The following is a 27,053-nucleotide window of genomic DNA, read 5'->3' as shown; positions in this document are numbered from 1 at the left end:
ATCATCACGTATATAAGAATGATTATTAATGTGTTAAATGTGAGTTTTGTTGACCCTTGAGCATGCAGACTTTATCAAGTAAACTTCTTCAATCAGTGGCAGCCTGCGCCATCTGTAATATTTTGCCAGTAAGCTGATCTGTGTCTACTTGGCCGAGCTTTTTTTTGCTCTATCTGCAACGCGTGGTACTGCCCAAGTAGACACAAGGCTGATCACCCTCCCTTTTTTTGTGCCTATTGTTGCGTGTAATACGTGCATTAACTAATTGCTTGATTGTCTGCATGTGTAAAGTGGGGAAAAATGGGGAAACGTGTTGTGAAAAGGTGGACTTTGGGTGAACGTCCTGTACCAAATTCCTTTTTTCCTGTAGGTTTAGTTATTTGTATGGCATGGGCTTGGTCCAGGACCAATTAGCCACGCCATAGGCGATTTGACTGTTTAAATATATATATATATATATATACACAGTAATACCTCAATATACTATACCCCTAGATGCGATACCCCGGCGTGACGATGGGGGCAGAAATACCACCATACCCCGCCTAACGATGGCCAAACCCCAGTTTAACGTTTTTTTTTTTTTACCGATTTTGATGGAGTTGAGAGGTATATGAGGGAGGGGGGAGTGAGTTGGGGGACGGTAGTCAAATGGTGGTTGACAGAGTGACTTGGAGGCGTTTTGTCTGCGGTCACCCTTTGCGGGATTAGGGCGTCGGGTTATAGATAGATAGATAGATGTTATTTTAGACTAAAATTGTGTGTTTAGGCTTATTTATAAACTGTTTTAGACTTAGATTAATGTATTTTAGCCATAGGTGGGATGAACATTTTCATTATGGGATACAGTTTACTAAGCTTGATTTTTTCCGGACATATTTGATGATTTTCAGATTTTATTTGTTGGTTTTAGTGAGTTATTTACAGGTATTAAGCTTGGATTAGACAGCTGTTAGGCCTTTTAAATTGGTTTTAAACTTGTTTTTGGGCTCATTTGGGTGGGCTTTGGGCATGGTATAGGTGTAAACCCAAGGCTGGTAAACACTCCACATTACATCGCATGTTAATAGTACCCAGATGTATGATACCCCACCTAACAGTGGGGTTTTACCTGACCAATTACAGTGGATTCTTGAATTTCGATGGGCATGGGTACCTTAAAATCACCGCGAAATTCAACTCATCGAAATTTAAACTGAACTTCTTATGGGAAAAATTAGTTTGGGTCCGGGGCCTCCGAACCTAACTACATAAAATCATGATTTTTTGCCCACACCCCCTGTAAACTTTATGAACTATAATTGTGGTTAAGTAACTGTAGTTCTGCATTGTATTGCCATACTATCAACAAGTGTATGCTTGGTATATTTCTGCCCTTTTCTGTATTGCCATTTCTCCTTTGGCTGCGAAGATTTAGAGATGCCAGGCTGCTCTTGTCCATTACCACTGCTACCTGAAGAACAACTCTTGCTTGCCATCTTGAAACAGGTAAGTTGCGACAAAAATACAAAGAAAATTCATACAGCTAAATTGCAGTGAAATGCATGTCCACACATGGAAGTAACAGGCTGAAAGTGCGGCACTTGGCTGTAGAGGGCTGGCTGCTGGCAGGACAATTGCAAGATGGCTACTGGCAACAGAACATCACCTTGCACATGGCTTGTTGCTGTTGGTGCCTACTCCCATCTGGGAGCTTTTGTCCTTAAACAACATGACCTTTTTTTTTCTCATCCTCTATTGTTCATTTCTGTGTTGCTCCTGATATTCATAATTACAGTACTTCTCTTCATTTCAGTATTCTGCCTACTGTATTTGCTACCTCCTGTAATTCATTTTGTTTTAGTATTTCTATTATTGATTCTTTCCCTTTAATTTCTCTTGTTATATCTTCGAGTTATTAAAGTATTGATTAATTAATAATAAGTATATTTATGACCACGTTGAGTACACCGCTTCCCGTCCGATCAGCGAAGTTAAGCAACGTTGGGTCTGGTTAGTACTTGGATGGGTGACCACCTGGGAACGCCAGATGCTGTTGGCATAACGTTCTCCCTACGTGTCAAGTGGAGTTGGTGGAGGATTAGTGCCCCTCCCTGTAAAACAATTAACTCTAAGCCCTTGGCCACCCCGTTTGGGATACATGGCGTCTGGCAATGAATGAAAAAAAAAAAAATTTATAGAGAGACAGGCTGACAAATGAGGATATAAAGGAGCGTTATGGTGTGGATGTGGATGTGATAGGAAGCGTTAGGAGGAACACATTGAGGTGGTTTGGCCATGTGGAGAGGATGGAGGGTGAGAGATTGACGAGGAGAGTGTATGTGAGTGAGGTGGAGGGTGGGAGAGGGAGGGGGAGGCCGAGGATGAGATGGAGGGATGGGGTGGAGAGGTATATGAGAGAGGGGGGTGTGAGTTGGGAACAGGGCAGTGAAATGACGGGAGACAGGGTGACGTGGAGGCGATATGTTTGTGGCCACGCCATACGGGATTGAGGCGTTTGGCAATAGGTAGATAGATTGATAGATAGAATTACGGGGAACCGTCCAGGGTGCGAAGTGTCCTGATGGGAAATTGTCCATGTTTTGACGGGGAATTATCTGACAGCGAATTGACTTGACGGTGAATTGTCTCGGAACTATATCATCGTATGCATCACATATGAATAAATGATGTTGATTTTGATTCTCTTCTTGACACATGTCACATATGATATTAGGTTAGGCTCATACTTTTTCTTATAATTTTCCTTCACTTCTAGCATTTTGGTTTGCATCAAAAATATTATCTTTGCTTGTTTTGGTTGGAGTCTGGCCCTGAGCGCATCAAAATACGCAACTTTGCATCGAAAAGTGAGGTAGGCAGACCACTCCAAAATGCATCAAAATTTGATTCGTCGAATTCTACAATGTCGAAATTCGAGAATCCACTGTACATTGTTAAGCCAGGGTATGCCTGTATGTGTGTATATATATATATATATATATATATATATATATATATATAATCACTCTCATCTCAAATGTCAGGACCAACTTGCCTAGTCCTGGGCTCCTATGCTCCTCATGGGGCAACGTAGGATTGGATGATGGATGGATATGTATATATATATATATATATATATAAAATGGCTTTCATACCATTTTTTCGTAACAGTTGTGAACTAAGTTGTTTAGGGTCATGATCCTTGTGTTTTTTATTTTTGTGTGTAGAGAAAAGCACTGCAGGTGGTTAAAACACCCTATTCATAGGAACAAGCTTGATATGTACTGTACATGGGTTGTCCACAATAGGTGGTTAGTGTATTTATCATGTAATGCCAACAGAGAGAGTAGGCAGACCATCTACCATCAAATGTAGTGGATTTTGGTAGCTTGATCTGAGGTATCTACACCTGTAAGAGGATGGCATCAGATTGCCTGTTGCTGTTATATTTACCACAGTCAGATGTTTAGAATACACATTGCTGAATTGGTTATCCTTTTTTTTCAGGTAAGATCCGTACCCAGATGGCTGAAACTGAGGAAATCAAGACCCCACTGCAGCAGAAGCTTGATGAGTTTGGTGAGCAGTTGTCCAAAGTGATCTCCATTATCTGTGTGGCTGTGTGGGCCATCAACATTGGCCACTTCAATGACCCTGCTCATGGTGGGTCTTGGATCAAGGGTGCTATCTATTACTTCAAGATTGCTGTTGCCCTGGCTGTCGCTGCCATTCCTGAAGGTCTGCCGGCTGTCATCACCACCTGTCTTGCCCTCGGCACGCGTCGTATGGCCAAGAAGAATGCCATTGTGCGCTCCCTGCCCTCTGTGGAGACCCTGGGTTGTACCTCTGTTATCTGCTCAGACAAGACTGGCACACTCACCACCAACCAGATGTCTGTCTCTCGTATGTTTATCCTGGACAAGGTTGAAGGTAATGATGCCAGCCTGCTTGAATTTGAAATCACCGGCTCCACTTATGAACCCATTGGTGATATTTTCCTCAAGGGAGCCAAAGTGAAGGGTGCTGACTTTGAAGGACTGCAGGAACTGGCAACAATTGCTTTCATGTGCAATGACTCCTCCATTGACTTTAACGAATTTAAGAATCTCTTTGAGAAGGTGGGTGAAGCAACTGAGACTGCTCTTATTGTCCTGGGTGAGAAGATCAACCCATACAATGTGTCCAAGGTTGGACTGGATCGCCGATCGGCTGCTATTGTGGCCAAGCAGGATATGGAGACCAAATGGAAGAAGGAATTCACTTTGGAGTTCTCTCGTGACCGCAAGTCCATGTCATCCTACTGCTCGCCGCTCAAACCTACCCGTCTTGGCACCGGTCCTAAGATGTTCTGCAAGGGTGCCCCTGAGGGTGTGTTGGACCGCTGCACACACGTGCGTGTGGGTACACAGAAGGTTCCTCTCACTGCTGGTGTGAAGGATAAGATCCTGGCTGTGACACGTGACTATGGATGTGGGCGAGACACCCTGCGTTGCCTTGGTCTGGCCACTATTGATGCTCCCATGAAGCCTGAGGATATGGACCTGGGAGACTCTACCAAGTTCTACACCTATGAAGTGAACATGACCTTTGTTGGTGTGGTGGGTATGTTGGATCCCCCCAGGAAGGAGGTGCTGGACTCCATCAAGCGTTGCCGTGCTGCTGGTATCCGTGTTATTGTTATCACCGGTGACAACAAGGCCACAGCTGAGGCCATCTGCCGCCGTATTGGTGTCTTTGGTGAGAATGAGGATACAACTGGTATGTCCTATTCTGGTCGTGAATTTGATGAGCTCTCTCCTGCAGAGCAGCGCATTGCCTGTATGCGTTCCCGTCTCTTCTCCCGTGTAGAGCCATTCCACAAGTCTAAGATTGTTGAGTATCTGCAGGGTGAAAATGAGATCTCTGCTATGACTGGTGATGGTGTCAATGATGCTCCTGCTCTCAAGAAGGCCGAGATTGGTATTGCTATGGGGTCAGGCACTGCTGTGGCCAAGTCTGCCTCTGAGATGGTGCTGGCTGATGACAACTTCTCATCCATCGTGGCTGCTGTTGAGGAAGGTCGTGCCATCTACAACAACATGAAACAGTTCATCCGTTACCTCATTTCCTCCAACATCGGTGAGGTGGTGTCCATTTTCCTCACTGCCGCCCTTGGTCTGCCTGAGGCTCTTATCCCCGTCCAGCTGCTTTGGGTCAACCTGGTCACTGACGGTCTGCCTGCCACTGCCCTGGGCTTCAACCCCCCTGATCTTGACATCATGGACAAGCCCCCCAGGAAGGCCGACGAATCCCTCATTTCTGGTTGGCTGTTCTTCCGTTACATGGCCATTGGTGGTTATGTGGGTGCTGCCACCGTGTTTGCTGCCTCCTGGTGGTTCATGTATGACCCAACTGGTCCCCAGCTGAACTACTACCAGCTGTCCCACCACTTGTCCTGCCTGGGTGACCCTGAGAATTTTGAGGGCCTGGACTGTGGAATCTTCTCTCATCCGGCTCCCATGACCATGGCTCTGTCTGTTCTTGTCACCATTGAGATGCTGAATGCTCTCAACAGGTTAGCTGACTTAAATGACTCATTTGTAGTGTGTGCCTTTTTTTTTTTTTTTTTTTTTTTTTTTTCTCTCCAAGTTACTAATTGTACCTTAATCAATTCCAGACTGTTAGTCAGATACAGCAGTAAATCGACCTTCCAGTTTTCAGTTGTACACAACTTGATACAATTTAAATGAGTGAATGGATCAAGGTTTCAGGATTGTAACATGCTTTTTTTCTGCAATAGTATGACAAAATAAAAGTGTATTGATAAAGTATATAGGCATCAGTTGTATAGTTAATCTGTTAGTTTGTTACAGTATGGCTGGTATAAGGTATTCATGTTGACTTTTTGTTGATGCTAATGATAATGAGATTAAGCAAAGCCTCATTTTAAATTTTTATGTTAACAGTAATGACTGACTAACTTCCTTTCATTTAGACAAGCCTATGTGCTCAGATCAGACAAAAGTTGAGTTTGTGCAATGTGTGCATTGTGATTCATAACAAAAAATTGTTCCTAGTGGCATACACAAGTCTCGGTTGCTCACCCCAACTGTATAATCTGTTTTTTCCACTGTTGTTTGCAGCAGTCACGTCATACACTAATGACAGTATTTCAGAGCGTATTGTGCAGCAAACCACCTCCAGCATGACATGCGTTTTTTTTATTTTATATATCTGGGTGGTTCTGCATGACAGTTATAAATGCTCATACACACAAGCAATCCTCAACTTCCTCCCTGCTCTAAAAGGGGGATGGTGAACTGCCAGAGATGGGCAACATTAGCCTGCAGTCCACCAGGTTCACATTTCAGAAGACTTTGGGGCTACAGCTAATACTGCTGCTTGTGTGTTTGTGTATCCACATTTCTGTGGCTGGGAACAACATTTCAAAACACTGCATAAATAGGTGCAGATAAATTGGTTGACAGATAGGTAGAGCTGTTGAATTGATTGGTAATTATTTCTTTGCTCTGTCTCCAATATTTGTTTTCCATGAGCTGTGTTGCTTAATGGGAAATACACAATTGATAGATAAATAGAAATATGCAAAGATAGATGGCACTGATTCTGATATGAAATTCTTTAGCCTGTATCTGGTACAGTACTGTATATTTCTCATATATTCTGATTACTGGTGGAAAGTATAGATAAATAAAGTATGGTTAAATATGGAGAGATATAAAAATATAGATAGATAATGTTTGTTCCAGTAATACTGTATTTACTTCTTCATTCTTTTTTCCATGTTTCTCAAGTACTTCTGTAAGTAGTAACAGGTAATGTAAGACTGATGATATGCTAGTGTAAACCAGCACTTATGGCTTTGAACAGCTTGTCTGAGAACCAGTCTCTCGTGGTGATGCCTCCGTGGGTCAACTTCTGGCTGCTGGCGGCTATGGCCCTTTCCATGACACTCCACTTCATCATCCTCTATGTTGACATCCTCAGTGTAAGGCCACAGTTCCTGTACTCTCACTTGTTTTGATAGCCTTGAGATGTAGTTGTAAGCCATATTTTCTGATTACCCATGACTTTGGTGCTGGAGAGGGACACCTTCATGTGGTGATACTGATATACTTGGCCAGGGCGACTGCCCATTCAGATTATACAAGCATCACTCAGTTCTCTCTCTGTTCCTTAAAATGGAGGATGGTAGACTGCAGGAGGACATCTTCAGCCTGCAGTCTATCAGGTTCATGTTTCAGACTGAGAACAAGTGTTAGCCAAGATTTATGCCTTTAACAATTTTTCATGACTGCATAAGTAAGTTTCATTCCAAATTGTTCCCCATGCAGTCTAATTAAGCTTCACACTCCCACCTTAACATTGGTTTAAAAAGATGTAGGTCAGTGTGAAACCCAGGCTCCAACTTACCTCCAGTCAGGGGTGAGATTAGAAAGTGAGTAGAAAGTATGATACCTGCAGACACTTTCCAGGGGGTAAATAGGGTTCTGTTCTGCAAGACTTTGTATAAGTCAGTCAGATTTGCATCAGTATGTACCATGTCCACATATCACTGGACATACGCTGTACAGTAGATTTTTTTTTTTATTTTTTTTTTTTTATGCTCCAGTACTCACATTGGAAACATAAAAAAATAAAAGAGTAACAGGCATAGTTTTGCATCAGACAGCATCTAATTTTGTAGGTGATCATTCTGTTTGCAAAGACTGAGGTTCTAATTATCATATTTTGTTATACAGTATTTTTAGTGAAAGGTTTCATTCCATGATATTTTTTTATGCATCTTCATTTTGAATAAGTAGAACTGTTATGAGGATGAACTGCTTTTCATCTGGATACAAGAATAAGAGAATTGATGGTTCAATATAGCAAGAGGAATGCTGTGGTCAGAATTTACTTCTCATCTTTTTCTGTAACTTTCAGGTGAATTCATCAGTGGACAAGGTAACATGATTCATGGTTATACATATCACAGGAGATATTGTGGATGTGGAAATTTCAGAGGCAGATTAGCTAAATCTAATGAAAAATACTGTATAATATCTATAAAATTTTTGTTACTAGGTAATAGATGGATAAAAGCTAAATGACTTTTATGTTATCAACTTCATATGACTCTCTGCTCACCTTGTCCTCCCAGTGGAGACTGACTATAGAAGGTATTGAGTTGGTGCAAGTTTTTCAGAGTTGGGGTTCTTTTCAGATAACATTGGCCTGTGGAAATTACTTGATGTTATACAGTCCGTTGACACATTAATCCATTTTTATCTTTATACTATCCCACTCCTCTTTCTGGATCCTATCCACCTTATAATTTAGTGGGAAATAGCTCTAGAGTGGTGGTGGTGTGGTGATGATGATGATGATGAGGATGATGATATGATGAGGCACTAACTTGTAACTTTTATGTGTTCCTTTTCCACCCATATACAGACTGTGTTCCAAGTGATGCCTCTGACAGTGGCCCAATGGATTGCTGTGCTCAAGATCTCGCTGCCTGTGGTGCTTCTTGATGAAACCCTCAAGTTCTTTGCCCGCAACTACACTGATGGTGAGAGATCGCTCTTTTCCTGCCATTGGATCTTGTTAGCTTGGGGAGTCTATTTTGCCTACATCAAGATTGATTCATTTTAACCCTCACTATCTATCTTAAATATTTTTCTCCTCTGTTTTATCAGAAAAAAGTTGTACTCGTGCGTGCGCGTGTGCTATTTTTTTTTTTCTTTATTGGAAAATGGATTTGGGGGGAGCTGCTGAGACATGCTTGGTATGTTCTCTGGCCAAGTCAAGTGAAGGTAATCATGTGATGCTAAGTGAAATATGTGGCTCCCCTAACACTCTCACTGCTAGCCACAAGTGAGACTAAGACTCAGGGTATGTGACTCGAGTGATTACGCAAGATAAGGTACACCTCATTTCTTTTCTTTTGCCCCCTCTGAATCACTCCCAAGTTAAGACAAGCTGTTGGCCTTGCTGTGCCTGTCCACCTTACACAAAAAGAATGCTGTTCACTGCTGTTTGCTTGCCATGCCCAGGGTCCATGTGACTGGTTTAAGTGTAAATATAAATGGGAGTGAATACAAGACTTGATGAGGTTGGGACTCAGTGGCTCCAGAAAGAGGTGAGGCAGATGTAGTGTGACAAGATGGCTGCCCTGGTGTGACAAAGATAGCTACCCTGGTGTGACAAGATGGCTACCCTCATGCCTCCCTACCCCTATTTTGTTTTGTTGACAACAAACCCTATGAGCGGGATTGAAGCATGTTTTTGGTATTGTTGAAGAAGTATTTAAATTTTAATCCAATTATCATTATTTATGGGGAGTGAGTGCATGCATGTGTGTGGAATTCTTTGACAAATCCAGTATGTACATTTAAAATTTCTACCCAAGTGATATTAAACAATAATCTTTTAACTTATCTAAAAAGGGTCAAGACTGTGGGGATGCATCATAAATATTGGTGAAAAACTCTGTGCCTTTGTGAGATTTGTTTTTTACATGTGATCATTGCCTGTTACCCCTGCCCTTCCCAAAAGAGAAAGCTGGTGGCACAGGAGATGCAGAAGCCTGGCCAGTTTGGTTCTGCATTCTGTTTGTTGTGACCCAAAATGAACAGTGAGTCCTCATTATCATTATTATTTTTTTTTTTAACCACACTAATTTACATGAACTCTGCTAATACAGTAGTTCTTTTTGTACCTATAAAACTGATTTGCCACTTCCCTCAGTATATAATACCAGTTGTGGTGCTGATAAGGAACCTACATGTGGTGGTGCTGTGCACCCTGAGTGGAGCTTATCAGCTACGGTGTCCCAAGAGCCAAACCATCTCGTATTTCCCTGTATCTTGTCAGTCCTTTGCCCCATATCACCAGGGTCCTCTGCAATCCACTGCAAGGACAGAATCAGGTGGGCAGTTTGACTGGGATGGTCTATCTATCTATCTATTGCCAGATGCCTAAATCCCGTTTGGGGTGGCCACAAACAAATCGCCTCCACGTCGTCCTGTCCCCCGCCATTTCACTCCCCTGCTCCCAACTCACACCCCCCTCACTCATATACCTCTCCACCCCATCCCTCCGTCTCATCCTCGGCCTCCCCACTCCCTCTTCCCCCCTCCACCTCCCTCTTTCCCCCTCCACCTCACTCACATACACTCTCTTCGTCAGTCTTTCACCCTCCATCCTCTCCACATGGCCAAACCACCTCAGTGTGTTCCTCATAACACTTCCTATCACATCCACACCACAACGCTCCTTTATATCCTCATTTGTCAGCCTGTCTCTCCATGTGACTCCACAGGCTCCTCTTAAATAACTCATTTCCACTGCTCTCACTCTTGACTTGTGTCCTTCCAACAACGTCCAAGCTTCACTTCCATACGTTAGAGTTGGTATCACAATAGTGTCATGTAGTAACTTTTTCACTTCCATGCTCACTTCCCTGTTTCTTATCACTGCTTTCAAAGAACCAGCAACCTTTCTTCCCTGCTGTACCCTTTCAAGCACTTCACCCTCCAAACCTCCATCCTTACTCATCACACTACCCAAGTACTTAAATGTACTCACATTTTCCAATTCCTCACCATCCAAATTCGCTGTACATTCACTGACTTCACCTCTCTCAAAGACCATCACTTTACTCTTCCCTACATTCACCTTTAGATTCCGTTTCTTACACACTCACCCAAACTCATCCACCAAGCCTTGCAGCTCCCCTTCGTCTTCACTCAACAACACAGTATCATCTGGAAACAACAGTACAGGGAGTTGCCAGACACTATCCTCTCTCACCAGGGCCACTCCAGCATCCACTACCCTACCTTGTATCTCTTTTATTACCCCATCCATGAACAGATTGAACAACCATGGAGACATGACACATCCCTGTTTCAACCCAACCTCCAAAGAGAAAAATTCACTTAGTTCACCATCCACATGCACTACAGCCTTAGCACCATCATACATACTCTTCACAGCATTCAGCAACTTTCCATCTACTCCATATATTCTTAATACTTTCCACAATCCTTGTCTATCCACCCTGTCATATGCTTTCTCCAAATCCATGAAAGCTGCATACAACTTCATTCCTTTCTCTAGAAACTTTTCCACTAATGATCTAAGAATGAATATCTGATCTACACAACCTCTTCCCTTCCTAAAGCCTCCCTGTTCTTCTCCAACTAATTCCTCTGTTCTTTCTCTAACTCTGTCAATAAGTATCCTACCATACACTTTTCCTGTTATACTAAGAAGACAAATGCCCCTATGATTACCATACACTTCTTTTTCCCCTTTTCCTTTGTACAAGGGAATAATTATACCTGACTTCCAATCCTCCGGGACTCTACCTTCCTCCCAGGCCAATCTGCACATCTTCCACATCCATTCTACTACTATCTCTCCCCCATGCTTCAGCATTTCACCACACACTCCATCAATTCCTGGGGCTTTCCCCAATTTAACTTTCTTCATTGCTTCCACAACTTCTATCTTACTGATTTCTTCCTGTCTTCTCACCTCCCTCCTTCTCCCAGCCATTCCCCAGCCACTTATACTCGCATTACTTCCATCCTGTATGTTCAACAATTCCTTAAAGTGTTCTCTCCATCTGCTCACTTTTTCTCCCTTCTCCACTAGTAATCTACCATTTTTATCTTTCACTCCCCTGCTAACCTCACTTCCACCCTGTCTTACTCTCTTCATCTCTTTCCAGAACATTTTCTTACAGTCCCTCCACTTTACACTCAAATTCCTTCCAAATTCCTCATCCACTCTCTTTTTACTCTCTCGTACTAATCTTTTCACCTCTCTCTTTCTTTCTACATATAACTCTCTCTTCCGCCTCTCAACTTCTTCCACGCCCCTATTTCTCATCCATTCATTGTATGCTTTCTTCTTTTGTGCCACAGCCTGTCTCACTTCTTCATTCCACCACGCTGTTCCTTGCACCCCCCTCCGTCTTCTCTTCCTCCCACACACCACATCACATGGTACATCTGTTAAATGATAACGCAAGTGTCCTGAGGCCAGCTCTGTGTCGACAGAAACCCCGCCTAGAATAAAAGGGCAAAAGCTGGCTTGATCATGATTTTCAGTATGAAAATGGACTGTGAGAGCACAGTCTATTGATCCTTTTGACTTTTACATGTTTCAAGCTAAAGGTGTCAGAATAGTTACTCTAGTCTAATGCTGGCAAGATACTGTCTACCACAAGAGGGCATCTCTTCCCTACATGGTGTACATACTGTACTGTACTGTGCTTGAAGGAAAGCCCCATACAAACAGTTGCTTAACCCATGGTTGATGGGTCTGCTTCTAGTCAGACTGTGGTTTAGCAACAACAGCAGCAACAGTACCAGTTTTGGGAAAAACATTGTGATAATTTGGAACACATCCCTGACTAACAATGGCATCTGTCTGTACATGTTGTAGTCAGTCCAAAGTTGTGCTTCAGGTTGTCCTAGCTATTTCCATACAGGTGATATATTCAGTGAGGAGGATAGTGGCAAATCAGTTCTGTATGTAGCATTGGAATGTTCATAGGCAGTTTTCTGTAGGTTATTGTGGGACTGGTATAGTAACAGAAGAAAAGACTACTTATGATGAGGACTTGCTGAATGTACTTGAGCATTTTATGCAGTTGAATTTCATTTAGCCCTTTCTTTCCATGTTGCCTCCAAAATTGCATAATATCATCCAGTGCAAGGGAAAAAAAAGGCTGATATTCAGGAAAGGTTAGTGAAAGGTTTCTAATCCAGTTGAATTAAATTGTCTGATGGCAGCAAGACTGGAATAAAGGAATATAATCACACTAAAGTAACAGTCAGTACGTTCAGCATCTTGTACTCTCCTGCTTGAATTTTAGGTAATTATTTGCTATCACTTTCTGCTGTTTTCCTAAGGAAATATTTTCTCAGATTCCAGTAATATGAGAAATTATATTAACAAAGACATGAGCATCTGTCATTAAATACTAGTGGTAATATGAACTGATTGATATGACAGCCTCACCTCTTGCAGAGGTAAGGCTGTCACATAAAGCTATTAGTGTGACTTGACTGGCAATTTTTGAAGTCGTATTTAACTCTCCAGATGAAGTTGGCATCTATGAGCTGAGAGATATTAACTGCAATAAAGTACAAAACTCAGAACTCTTGAGCAATATAAAAGTTGGGTAGTTTTTTAACTGCATTAAAATACAAAGTTGAGAAGTCTTGAACGAGGTGTAAATAGATTTTTTTTTTTTTTACCACTAGTTTTTCAGAGATGATTGAAATTAACTGAAATTAAATTAACTGGAATCATATTTTAAGTTTTTAAATTTGAACCAAAACATTTTTTCTGCTAATATTTTGCTACTGTGGGTTTCTCCAAATCAAGGGTTAAAAACATTGTGATAGTGTGTGCAGAACTCTACCATACCAAACTGGAAGAGGTGCTGTCTCCTGTGTCCTGGGCCTGTATTCTAGTGGGATTAAGTTGCTCCTTGGAACCTCTTCCGTACTAGTTTATGTATGTTATTTGAACATTAGTATTAACCCATAATGCCAGTGGATGCCTTTTTTATGTTGTTCTTGCTATCTCCTGATTATTTTATTCAGCATATGATAGATTCTTTGAGCTGGAGGGGATAGTTATAGCCAAAATAAACCCCTTCAGAATGTGAAGTATTCCCTAAGTTGAATAAAATCATCCAGGAGAAACAAGAATAAACTGAAAAGGAAGTCACTCAGAGGTAATGGGTTAAGGAGATATTCCATAACATAGAAGAGCCTATTAAGGTGCAGCATGTAAAAATAAATTCCCAATAGGTGCTAGAGAGCATCAGAAGCCCATGAGAATATAGTCCCCAGCATCTGCCTTGAACCGACTTAGTGAGCATGCCGTTTTGATTCAAGTACCCAATCACAAAGTGCACTGCTGGGTTAAAAGTCCTGTAGAGGTTGCTAGATTCCCTTTTAGACCCTCTGTAATCTAAGGTCAAAATATAAATTTGTAATAACATGTGGATATGTGCAATGGATAATGTTATTTTCATCATTATTAGTAGTAGTATCACTGTGTTCTCGGTGCATCTTACAACTTCTTTTATTAGACAGTTTCATTCTGTTCTTCAGTCAGTTGTAGATTATCCACAATCATTTTTTAGAATTTTGCCGTGGCTGTGGTGGGTGGATCATAAGCTATAATTTTCTCATAGGTTTTGCCCAAAGGGGTTCTGAAAAATTAAGCATTTACTTGTACAAAAACAACCTTAAAGTTTCAGATGTTACTGTGGGGGAAAAAAAAAAAAAAAAATGTACCTGCAACATGATCTATTTTCTGATAGTTCAGAGTCTTTTATTGGCATAATCATCCATAAACTTGTAAAATTTTTCATGGATATTTTTGGCCACCATTACCCATTGCATACCCCTCCTTCTGTACATTATAAGATTTTAAGAAAGGCCTTTTTATTTATGCTCTGTGAGACTGAGTTGGTTGCATGTTACCTATATATATATTTATATTTGATTAAGATTGGTTTCTCGTAGACCTTCAAAAATAAATCCATCCTAGTTTTTCCCTTTTATTTATTTGACCATAAGTATATTATTTTGTAACTGATCCCAGGCCAATCCTGGCATTCCCTCTCTAAGAACCCTGCACCCTCCCTCTAGTTTCCATGACACTATCTACACCCTGTTTACTTTGTTGATATGTGAAATTCTGAACTGTAGATTTGCATAACCTACATTACTATGGATTTTGACCGAGAGCTTTGGACTGAGATTCACAGTACAATTTGTGATGAATTTCCTCTTGTAAGGTATCTCTTAATAGGAAGTATGAGAGAAATGAGAAGATTATGCACTCTTCCTTCATTGTCCTTCCTTCCAGAAAAAAATGTTTAGTTATGATGGGGAATTGATGAGGAGTGTCCTGAACTGCTAATACTTGACAGTGGGTGCATGTATGTTTACTTTCATAATGAGTTTTGGAAAGATGTGCTCTGAATTGTAGATTTTAGGCAGTGGAAGTGTATTGTCAAAACCGTTGTTATAGTTTATTAAAAGAGGGGTCTCACTGTCTGTGTATATATAATAACTACACACACACACACACACACACATATATAGTATTCAAAGTAGCAGCATATTCAGAGTACAGTTATGAATGCAGAATCAAATTAAGCAGAGTTAAATGTCAGATATCTGCTAGAAGTCTGTTTCTGTTTCTTAATGTGACAGATGCCTCACTGCCAAGGTAAAATCAAGTTTTTCTTAGCAGTAGTGACTGTAATGATAAACTACATTGTGTCAGGCTTTACCACTCAGTATTACCAAGTTCAAACATCACAGTAACAGGTTTAAAAAATAAAAGAGTGCTAGATGATGCCAATACCTAACTTAGCCAAGTACAGTATTTTAATAGAGTGAAACTGGAGAATCATTGGACCCCCCAAAGTAATTATCAATGTCAAATCCAGTAGTGTACTGTATATATTTAACCATGAGCCCCCCCCCCCATTCCCCTCAGTAGTTAATGATTTTTTGATAATGTAAACTGGATTAAACCTCTCCCATATTACTGTCCCAAAGTTAACTATTTTCCATCACTATAACATTTTCCAATACCATACTGAACTTCCATAACAGAAATTCTGTTTAACCTTTATATAATCACCACCTCCAGACCAGGAAGTCTTTGCATTTTTCTATCTTTACACTTCTCTAAAAACTTCAACTCCCCTTTGTGACCTGGTTTAATATCATGAAATAAGATCATGAACTCTTTGCATCTTTTTGACTTTTCACTCTTAGACTGTCAAATCCTCAATGTGAAGTGGATTTAATATTGCAAAACCCATTAGCTTCATTGAAAGGGAAACCATATAAGTTAACCTTATTATCTTTCAATTGTCCTTTCACTTTTCTGGAGGTTTATTTGAGTGTTGACTGGAATTGAAGCCACATGGGGCATCCAAGTTGTTGTTGTTGTTGCTGTTGTGGTCCCAGGCTCATCTTAAACATGATCCCAGTGGACTGCAGGCTTAAGTTGCCTCTCTCCTTCAGTTCACCAGCCTCCTTTTGGAGGAGAGGGAAGTAATTGAGGGACAATTGTATAACCAAGCAGTTGAGCCATCCAGTTATGTCAGTGCCATCAAATGAAGGCATCCCTCTCTAACACCTAACTGGCGGTCAACCGCTTTATCGTATAATCTACCCAAAGTGTTCTGTTGCCAACCAGTGTCATCTGCCATTACTCATCAGTACCCTATAGCTACTGTAGAATTCCACCCAACTCTTCACTCTCATTCTACTATCCATTCAGCATTTTTGATAATTCACATATATCATAACTGCCCTATACTTGATTGTATCACCTCTGTCAACCCCTTCCCAATGAGATGTCTTCCCTGAGAATTAAAAGTCTGGCAGTAATAATAGCAGTAGTAGGTGTAGTGATAGTTGCAGCTGCAGGCTTATCTGAATGTGAACCTGGTGAACTGTGAGCCAAAGTTGCCTTTTTTCTGCAGTGCACCATTCTCCTTTTGGGGGTTAGGAGGAGAGTGAGGGATGTTTTTATAACTGGACAGCTCCAGTGCCCAGTCATATCAGTGGCATCACATGGTGCCCTTTACCACCACCAGTGACAAAAGTAAGATATAAATAAATCATTGCGCTGGAGGAGTTAACAATTACTTTTAACTTCTACATTACTAGAGATCTCCATTAAGATAAATATCATCTAGTAATAATGGGAATCAACTAAAGACATTTCACTGAACGGGTTGACTCTAGTTACATTATCTACCTTTCTCCACCTTCATATATGCTACTCTTCCATCATATCTTACACTGAATCACCCATAGTTGAAGCAGTACTATGTATACTGTACATGTATGTCTTAGTTTTTTATACCACAGTGCTGTATTCATGAACCCATTCAGTATGATGATATTCTGAATTTTTATGTACTACCACCAAACAGTTTTATTCAGCATATGGGAAAATCTTCTGTAATGGAGTTAATAGATTTTTTTGTTTTTTAACCCATCATTACAAGGAGCTTGTACCTAGCTGAATGAAATAACGTGGCAGAGAGAGTGAATGAAATGGATGTCATACTACTGAAGAGGTTAAATCACTACATTAGTTTAGCTTATCTCCCTCACAGTATGTTCTTCTGACTGTCATAAATATCTCACCCACACTACCCACACTCAACACATCAGTAGCTAATATGCCATTGCCTTCAGCCAACATCCTTATTCTCAGAGGTTTTATAGGTATGTAGCACCTCATCCATACCTGTTTATTTCTGCATATGACATTAATTTTCTCTTGTATGTTAATTACACATCTGTATCCGTAAGAAAGATGTAAGTAACGTATAAGAGAATACTAAACTGTAATATGCAAAATAAGCCATTGAGATAGAGTTGTTAGGAAGCCTTCTCTTAACCAATGAGAATGCAGCCCCATATCAAAATGAAGATGAACAGCTGTCTTTTAAATCTTTGCTTGTCTCTCTCTTCATCATCATCCTCTTGCCTACCCATGGTTTATCACTCCTCATTATAAACTCCAATCTTCTCTTTATTTATTGTCCTTCATGCAGCTTTTCTCTCTTCCTTACGCTGCTTATGGCCATATTATTAAACCTTACAAGGTAGAGAGAAAGGCAAGCCCCCCCTTCCTTCTTTTTTTTTCTGAAACATGTGATGATGATGGAATACATGAGACCATATTTGCTGTATCTGGCTTCACTCTGCAATGTGAGATGCCAGCTGATCACATCAAATGGTTACATGTGTTACATAAATCATTTAAATAATAGGGGCTTCCTTACAAAGACAGTTCTAATAATATGGCTGTTATAGTCCTTTGCTTGGTTTCTCCTCCCCCATGCTTCTTACTCTCTCTCGCTTGGTTTCTCCTCCCCCATGCTTCTTACTCTCTCTCGCTTGTTCTCCCTTGTGCACTTCCTCCCCTGCCTCCAGACTCACACCAAGATACAGTTGTGAGTATTGTGACATTTTATATTCGTCATGTAATCCTCATTACCTCTTGACTCATCTCATGTATGTATTGTAAAGGGATAAATTTATATATATAAATACTATATATATAACGTCCTTCTCATGGCATTTATAAAACTGTATGATACCCAGAAAGAGAAAGGAAAAGTATGATATATGTATCTGTGTACAGTATAGTATTATAATGTTATGCTATTTTTGATTTACGAATTTCTTACACAAATTTTTTCAGTCTCTTCCTGGTATTGTACAGAGATATTTTCATCCTAATGTAGTTAGGTGTTTTATACTTCAAATTAGCCCTAAGACCAGAGGATTTACTCTAACACTTAAGGTTCCAATCATATCTGTGTGTGACTTAACAGTGTTGGGTTATAAATACAGTGCAGTACTGCAAACCCTCCATTGGTATGGCTTCCTCCATGTCCCAGTGCTGTGTAAATAGCATGTTTCATCAACGCAGCCACAAGATTGGCTGTGCCACAGTTGAAGCATATGTCTTAACTCCCTTCACTCCTCAGATGCATTTTTTGTATTATTCTTGCAACCACTACAGCTGGTTTACTCTCACCCGACAGAAAATTCCCACCTTTGTATCAAATGCATAGCTGTTATAGGAGACGGGTTGATAAATCTGTTGTCATCATCATCATCATCATCTGGACCTCCTTTCCCACCCAAGGGCAGGGTGAGGAGTAGCAATGTCCCATAAATCTGTTGTTAGCCATGAGAATAAGTTAAGGAAATATGTATGGATTTAGTATTATCCTAGTCTGACATTGATTTACCAGTAATTGGGTATAAGGGGACACAAATCTCTGTCAAGTATGATTAACTTGGTTAGAGATGATTTTATGTTGATTTTGGAAGGATACCTTGCAGTGAAGGTGTTACTGATGGATACAATTAACCCTTCAAAAGTCCGCCTGAAGATGAATAAAATTGTTGGAATGTTGCAAGAATAAGGTAAAAAATATGTTGTTGAGTTGAACGGGTAAATAATTTCACAGAATGATACTGTTGACTGTCCCATTACTGCCAGATAAGATAATAACTGTAATAATAAGGAATGTTCATAATTCTGGTAACATCTCTTCATCCCTTTATTATGGGAGGTCTCCCCAGTGCAAGTCATCAGGCAATAGTAAATATAAAATAAGGAAGACATCATTGTGCTGAAGTGGTTGGTGAAGATTTTTCTGATCTCTTCACCATGGGATATCTCTCCTGAATAAAATAAAAACATGTGGCAGGAGCAACGAAATGTGAGGTGTCTTTCCATAGCAGATAAAGATATCTCACAGAGGCAAGAAAACCGTATGGCTTTCCCAAACAGAATAAAAACATCTGACAAAAACAACAAAAATATGGGGTGTCTTCTCTGAACATAATACAGAGAAAACATACATCATCATAGTGAAGGGATGAACAAAAAACTTTCACAAAAAACAAGAGATGAGGTTGATGGATGGTTTACAGTACTGCATCTTGTGAACATCCTATACCTTTCCCCTTCAAACATCCTCCTCCAACACCAGTCCCTTCCCTTCTGTCTGTAGTATTACACAAATATCAGGTAGCTGAGATTTACTAACAGGCTGTTGAGATTATCATGGCAGCTGATGTGACCCATTGTCCTAATAGAAGATAGAAGCAAAGCACAGAACCATGGTGATATTTTGACAACCACCAATATTTGGAAAAGGAGTGGCAATGTTTTAATGTAAGAGTGTTGTGTGTATGGTGGATTCTATATCATTACAAACATCAGTGACTCTTGCAAATTAGAATGCAGATGTTTATAATTTTATGGAATCATTGTTCATGTTTTTTATGTGGATTCTTATGTGGTCAGAAACATTGCCACTTACTTTCATCAGTATTAGAAGGTTGTCATAGCAGCTGTAGATATCGTGAATTATCAGGACTAACTTATGCAACTTGTTCAGTATTTTACTACTTTTTTTATTACTTCTGTAAGTGGAATGGCACAAGTGAACTTTTCATAATTTCAGGTAAATTTTAATTACCTCTGGCACTTCAGTGCACATCTGAAGCATCGGTGTATGTGTCAGTGTAATCTGGACTTCAGTTTTATATCCTACCTCCAAAGGACAAGTGGGACTCTCAGGTGAACACTATCGCAGATGTAGTTTGATTTATACATATCGGTACATATATATACAGTATGCAGTATTACCAGTACCAAGATATTTAATAATAGCACTGTTATAAAGTGCAGTTCAACTTAGATTCCCAATGACTTTGAGGCAGTGGTACCAAGACCAGTTCACAGTGTGCTAGCCATTAACATACATCAATTCTCCTTATGAACTGTGATGTCACAAGTTTTTTTGTTACAAAAATGATAAACTATTGTTATGAAACTACATTAAAAGAAATTCTTTGTGTGTTTGTCTAAATTTTCTGGTCCTTCTCCATTGTTTTTAATAGACTGACCCCTTAGTATTTTGTTTTGTGTTGTGGCATATATTAGTGTGTGGCGTTACTAATATACCCCCCACAGCCAGTCATTCGGATGTGTAAGGTAAGAGTCAATGTTTATGTTGTAGTGTAGAGTCGTGCCGGTTGCTTGGTGTCTCTTCAGTCTATTATTATTGGTGTATTTTATGCATGCTTTCTGTATTGGGGAAATCTGTTGCTCTATTGATGTATTCATCTAATGCATATGTTCTGTGTTTCAGGTATTCGATGTAAATATGTGCCTTTAATTGTTTCTCCCTAGCAGGTTACTATGTCAACTAGATGTGTGTGTATGCAGATGTCCCAGATGTGATGAACATTTTCTCTGTTTATTTATTGTATTTATTTCTTTCATTTAATGTGCAGTGATTGATAGGCTCAGTATAGGGTGATGGTTGTACTGTATATTTTGATGTTTGTGTGTCAAAGCAAAGAACACTAAACACAATGAGAAGCAAAGACTATTCCAACACAATGAAATATCATACACTAAATATCGTACAGTATAGTATGTCAGAGCATGCAGTGGCTCAGAAAGCTTATTCATTGTACAGTACAGTACTGTATATCGAAATAAAGATAATGCTTAACTTACCAGAGAGCAGCATCAGTGTTGTAGTGCATTACAGGACAGGAAAATATTAAAATATATTTAAAAGAAATATGTACTAAAGATAGCATAAAAATCTGTTTTGGATGGATTGTTAACTTCAGTCACTCAGTACTTGACAATCTTCTGCTCGCAAAGTAAATTAGTTGTTGCTGCCGATTGTTGAAATATGAATTCACTTGAACAGTATTAAAAAAAAAAAAAAATGCCGATGATGTACTAGTTTCCATTGGTAAACCTCCATGAAATCATAAACACCATCACCACCCAGTGTTTCCCAAGTATGTTTGTTTGAGAGTTTTTGTACGTTTGTGGAGAACTGTTCCTAGAGAATTAGCCTGTGCATGTCCCTGTGTATACTTTTATATATTTGTAGAATATAATTGCAATTATTCTGTTATGCACATGAATATGGATACTCTTCTTGTCAGCACTTTATTAAAGTTATCATTTTCTGTTAAATCATTGCAATCATAATGTTAACAAATACAGCAATTCTTAAGCCTTTAACTGCAATTTTTTGTCTAATTTATGGCACTTCTTGATGATTTTATTTTACTTAAAATTTATTTTTCTAAGTGGAGGGATTAAATACAGCCTTGATTAACCCATTCACTGTGGAAGATCTTTGCAAAGTGGAATAGAAACATACTGTATGTTAATAGCAAGAGTAACATGAAAATGTCACCACTGCAATCATAGGGTTGATGCAGTGTGGCTAAAACTTCCTTGTGCATCACAGAACAATATACAGCACATCCCATTGCTTCATAATTTCCCTGTAAAGTATTTCTGATATAACTTGAACCCTGTTTGAAACCCAAGTATGGTACTGTAACTACCTCAGTTTATAGCTCACAGTTTTACCCAAATAATGAAAGTGGTATTTCCCTTGTATATAAGCCCTTTGCACTGGCATTTCCCTTGTATATAAACCCCTTGCACTGATACCCCTGCATACACTGAATGTCCCTATAATTCTGTACTGAATTTTCTTAACCACTTCATTCCCATGACATATCCTGTGTTTTATTATTGCTATTACCAGATGATTTTATTTTGCTTAGAGAAGGCCTTTGTATTGGACAGGTTAGATACAGCCTTCATTAACCCCGTCACCGCTAGAAGTCTGTCTTAAGCTGAATAAAATTATCTGGCAGTAACGAGAAATAAAACAAATGTTGTGGGACAGAAGGACTTATCCTGCTGTGATGCCCCCATGCTCAGTTTATTCCCGTGCGGTTCCTGTATTGAGAGGACAAGTTTGTGGTGGTCTCTCCCATTCCCATGTTGACACTATAGGTTTGAGCCACTTCATTGTGATGATGTGTTTCTCATTTTAACCCACTCATCCCTGGGAAGCCATGTTGATTATGTCCTTGCCATATAATGATGTTTTTATTCAGCTATGGATAGACTTTTCAAACTGGACGGGTGAGGTATAGCCTTAATAAGCCCCTTCAGTATGAGAGGCCTTTCTTAAGTGAAATAAAATGACCTGGTAATTGCAAGAGTGTTTTGAACAGGATTACTCATGGATTGAGTTCATCAGGCTCCCACCATACAATTTTCTTAACTTAGGGAGGAACTCAAGTTGTGAAAGGGTCAGTGAGAAGTATTTCTAAGATCACCATGTCAAAATATCTCCTCTGAGTCTGTGAAAAACCCTCTGGAGATAAAAATAAAATAAAAAGTTTGTTATGGTTGTGACGAGGTTACTTGCTTCATTGCAGTGGCCAAGTTTTTATCATATTCATGTTACATCCAGACAGTTTTATTTTGCTTAGAGGAGATATTTTGAACTGGAAGGGTTAGATATAGAAAGCCTTTAGTGATCCTTTCACCGCTACAGATCCATCCTAGGTTGAGATAGTCTGGTGGTGGCAATATGGTAATGAAAAAGACATCATAGTATGGGGTTTAAGGCATATTCTTATGATCTTAGGAGGCTGTCTTTTAGCCTTTGGTTCTTTCTTCATTAAAAAAAAAAAAAAAAAAAAACTTTCTGCACAATGTATTCTGCAAATTACACCTTAATATCTCTTGCACGTTATCCATGTACTTTTGATACTGACACAGATACATCCCTGCACCTCACCATGGGGAGGACCCTGGTCCAACCCTGGTGAAGTACTGTCTACCACATAGGGGTGCTGGATTCCTACTTGGTGTATGTACTGTGCTTTACCTGTAGGATGGCCCAACAGAAGCAGTTGCTTACATGTGGTCAATGAGTCTGCTTTGTCGGACAGATTGGGGTTAAGCAACAATAACAGTAACATACATGAAAGTATTATTGTGGCATGTGCAGAAATAAACTAGCCAGGAAGAGGTCTAAAGAGCCTCCTAAGATGACAAGAATACAAGCCTTTGTGCATCCCTCTTTATACCCTGTGCCATCACATGCTTTTTATTTCCTCTTAACTTTCTCACCCTAAGGCATCAGTTATTTTCCATCCTCCCTTTCACATTTATCCCTCCCCTCACCCTCATTTTCCCTTTCCTCACCCTCATTTTCCCTTTCCTCACCCTCATTTTCCCTTTCCTCACCCACATTCTCCCTCCCCTCACCCACATTTTCCCTCCCCTCCCTCACATTGTCCCTCCCCTCCCTCACATTTTCTCTCCCCTCCCTCACATTTTCCCTCCTCTCACTCACATTTTCCCTCCCCTCACTCACATTTTCCCTCCCCTCACCTACATTTTCCCTCCCCTCCCTCACATTTTCCCTCCCCTTCCTCACATTTTCCCTCCCCTCACTCACATTTTCCCTCCCCTCCCTCACATTTTCTCTCCCCTCCCTCACATTGTCCCTCCCCTCACTCACTTTTTCCCCCCCTCATCCACATTTTCCCCCCCTCACCCACGTTTTCCCCTCCTTCACCCACATTTCCCTCCCCTCACCCACATTATCCCTCCCCTCACCCACATTATCCCTCCCCTCACCCACATTATCCCTCCCCTCACCCACATTTTCCCTCCCCTCACCCACATATTCCCTTCCCTCACTCATGTTTTTCCTCCTCCCACTTACAGTTTCCCTCCTTCCACCCAGTGCTACTTTTTTCCCACCTATATACTCTTTGTTTTTCATTCTGTTCATGCAGTGGTTCATGGTAAAGATTTCCCTATTTCTGGTACAGTTGCCTCAGAGAGTTCCAATACCCCCTGTGTTACCTCCTGTCAAGATGTGGCAACATCGCAGTAGTAGCGTAACTATCTATGAATGAACGGCCACATCTTGACAGGAGGTAACACAGGGGGTATTGGAACTCTTTGAGGCAACTGTACCAGTCTCCCTCTTTTGGGAGTGAATGTTCAGCCAGTTTTTCATCCTCAGGGTTTCTCTTGCTTGTTTTAATGTTGCCAACCACCTTTCAAGCCAACCCTTTTCTTAGTTTATTATCTCCTCCAAATACTTATTTTTTCATTACTGCTAAATTGTCAAAATTAATACATGCCCCTAGTTTTATATACCATTAGGCACGACCCCAGTGAAAAATCAGTAAGTTGAGGGACAAAGGATTATTTATTTTATTTTTTTCTTTATCCAAAATACTTGGATTCTGACATCAGTGCTGAAGCATTCTTTGACAGTAGACTTTACTAGAAACTGTTTTAATTCACATTCCCAACTATAATTTACATTGATTTTTCTCTCACCCTCCCTTCACATAGCCATTTGTTATCTTCCATTTCTTTCCACCCCTACTCTCTTCCCTTTCCCAGTGATCCCCCCCCTCCATCCCTTCACTTCCCTGAATGTATTTCTCAGTACTTTATATGCAGTTTCCCAACTGGATCCCACTTGATTCCATACTTCCATGTTTACTAAATTTCCTGTCCACCTAGCAAGATAAATACCCACATGATTTGTCTAAAGTAAACACATGCCTCTCCTCCCCAGTCAGACATTTACCCAAACCTCCATACTCCACCCAAAAGCCTTCCTTATTTTATTATGCCCCCTTCCCCAATCAGACATTCACCGAATCCTCTGTATTCCTTTCATTATTAATGTTCTGCACCCCAGTCAACCTACCTAGGCAATTTACTCCCTCCCCATCAGAGTATGCAGTATTTACATCCCAGCCAATTCAATCGCCTTACACTATTTGTTGTCACTGCCCCTTCATAAATATTTCCCTTCCATTAGTATTAATCCAAACCCCATTTCTCCAGTTCTTTCCACTGTTTAACATCCTAGTTTCACAGTCCATGCAATCCCACCACATTTTATTGTATCTGTTGTCTTTCTCCCTGTTTTAAATTATTTCCTCTCTTTTAGTATATCTCACCATTTTCCAAGATATGCTTCTGATACTCCTCCCAAGTTCACTCCACATTCCACCCAGTCCCACCTCTTTTTCCAGAAATTTTGTTTCAGTCTACAGTCTCTATATATCTATAGCCAGATGCCATAATCCCAAAAGGGGTGGCCGTTTGACTTTGAGTTAGATGCTTAATGGGGAGGGGGACTAATCATCTGCCAACCCATTTGTTGACAAGTCCAGAACACATATGAGTTGGTAATATGGTTACCATCCAGCATTTTTATGTTTCTACCCTTATTTCAATATTTCTCTTTTATCACTAGTTCCCTCCCATGCCCAGCCAATCTCTCTGTTATACCTACCAACTTCACTCGCCATCCCACTCAGCCCCACTTTTTCTTCAATAAATTTTGCCACTCATTATGTTAAAAAATTTTCCATTATTGTTAGTACCCTCCCTTTCCCAGCCCATCCCTAGTTAAACCTCCCAATTTCATTTCATTTGTAACTCCCCTTTCTCAAGAGACTATCTGCCAAGTAAGTCCAACCCTCTCTTAATATCCCCTGAAATGTTTACTTAACCGTGCACCCTCTACTCCCTCAGTCCTCGAAGGAAGGAAATGAAACTGTTGACTGCCAAAATTCTGGTTGCCGACAGTAAGTTTGGTTTGGTGATGAGCCAGCCTAGTACACTTCGTAGATGCCCTTAACTCTTTAGTGGAAGTAACACTCCTAGAATGCCAAGCAAATTCATATCTAGATATTAACTAGGAAAATAAGATGGAACTGTCAAGCAAATATTGAGTTGCTATCTGTATCAGGGAATTATTTTACTCTGTTTCCTGATGATGATCCAAGTAGAGCTTGTCAAATTTTTGATAATATTTTCCTAGTTGTTTATCTGATGCATATTAGTATGTGTGGCATAATACAACATATCGGTAATGACTGCGTAACGTATCACTTTCGGGTTCGCGGAAAAAAGGCATTTCATGTTCAGTCTGTTACAAAAGAAAGGAATCTCAGAAAAACAAGCTTTAATAGTTGCTTACAGCTTTATATGCAGCTGCTGTCCTGCCTTTAAGATTGTCACTATGCAGCAAGTGTATTTATTTGGGGCTCCATCTTTATTAACTGGGATACACAATATTGTACTTAGCTGATGACTTTTTTCAATTTTCAGGGGTTGTATGAATAATTATAATATGTAAATCTACGTTAAATTCAAGTTAAGGAAACAAGTGTAGCAGCCAATGAAATATAAATTATTCTTTAACTTTTCTTTTTAAAAACAGCAACTAATTTCAGGGCTTAGGAACCAGCTAATGCCATTTAGTTTAGATGTGCAGAATAGTATACTGTATAACACATGCAGTGTTGTTTTATTACGTATGTCAGTATTCACCTGTGTCTTTCATATTATCTGTTGCCTTTTTTAAACTGATGAGTATAGTATGTTAGACAGAACAATTGCTATGTTCTTATATTCTGTTAATGCATTTCCTTCGTCACCATTCCATACTCACTACACTGCATGATTAATGTAAACTATGAGATGTATCCAGAATCAGTTACCCCTTCAATTATGATGCATGTACAACCCTTGAGTATTTTATATTCCCACATCAATTTTGACATTCATATTGGTCATTGTGTAAGTGTCTGAAT

At 40.0% G+C, this 27,053-nt stretch overlaps 1 protein-coding gene and 1 pseudogene across 3 annotated transcripts in view; both read left to right on the top strand.

Moving 5' to 3' along the window:
• Positions 1 to 27,053, top strand: part of LOC145408489 (calcium-transporting ATPase sarcoplasmic/endoplasmic reticulum type-like) — a 127,093-nt gene that overhangs the window by 97,422 nt on the left and 2,618 nt on the right. Inside the window, exons 8-11 of one of the 3 annotated variants that reach the window (XM_080279224.1) lie at positions 3,495 to 5,536; positions 6,853 to 6,970; positions 8,419 to 8,536; positions 25,990 to 26,042. In XM_080279224.1, coding sequence (XP_080135350.1) covers positions 3,495 to 5,536; positions 6,853 to 6,970; positions 8,419 to 8,536; positions 25,990 to 26,009 — 2,298 coding nt within the window. In that variant the 3' untranslated portion in view covers positions 26,010 to 26,042. Of the gene's footprint in view, positions 1 to 3,494; positions 5,537 to 6,852; positions 6,971 to 8,418; positions 14,294 to 25,989; positions 26,043 to 27,053 lie in introns of those variants that run through there. The other 2 variants (XM_080279223.1, XM_080279221.1) reach the window with 2 other exon arrangements.
• Positions 1,928 to 2,041, top strand: LOC145408583 (5S ribosomal RNA; annotated as a pseudogene).

The sequence above is a fragment of the Coenobita brevimanus genome, chromosome 77 (assembly GCF_032717465.1).
Source record: "Coenobita brevimanus isolate Jiangsu-jjx chromosome 77, ASM3271746v2, whole genome shotgun sequence".
Classification (NCBI taxonomy): Eukaryota; Metazoa; Arthropoda; class Malacostraca; order Decapoda; family Coenobitidae; genus Coenobita; species Coenobita brevimanus.
This window is presented reverse-complemented; position numbering and strand designations above follow the sequence as displayed.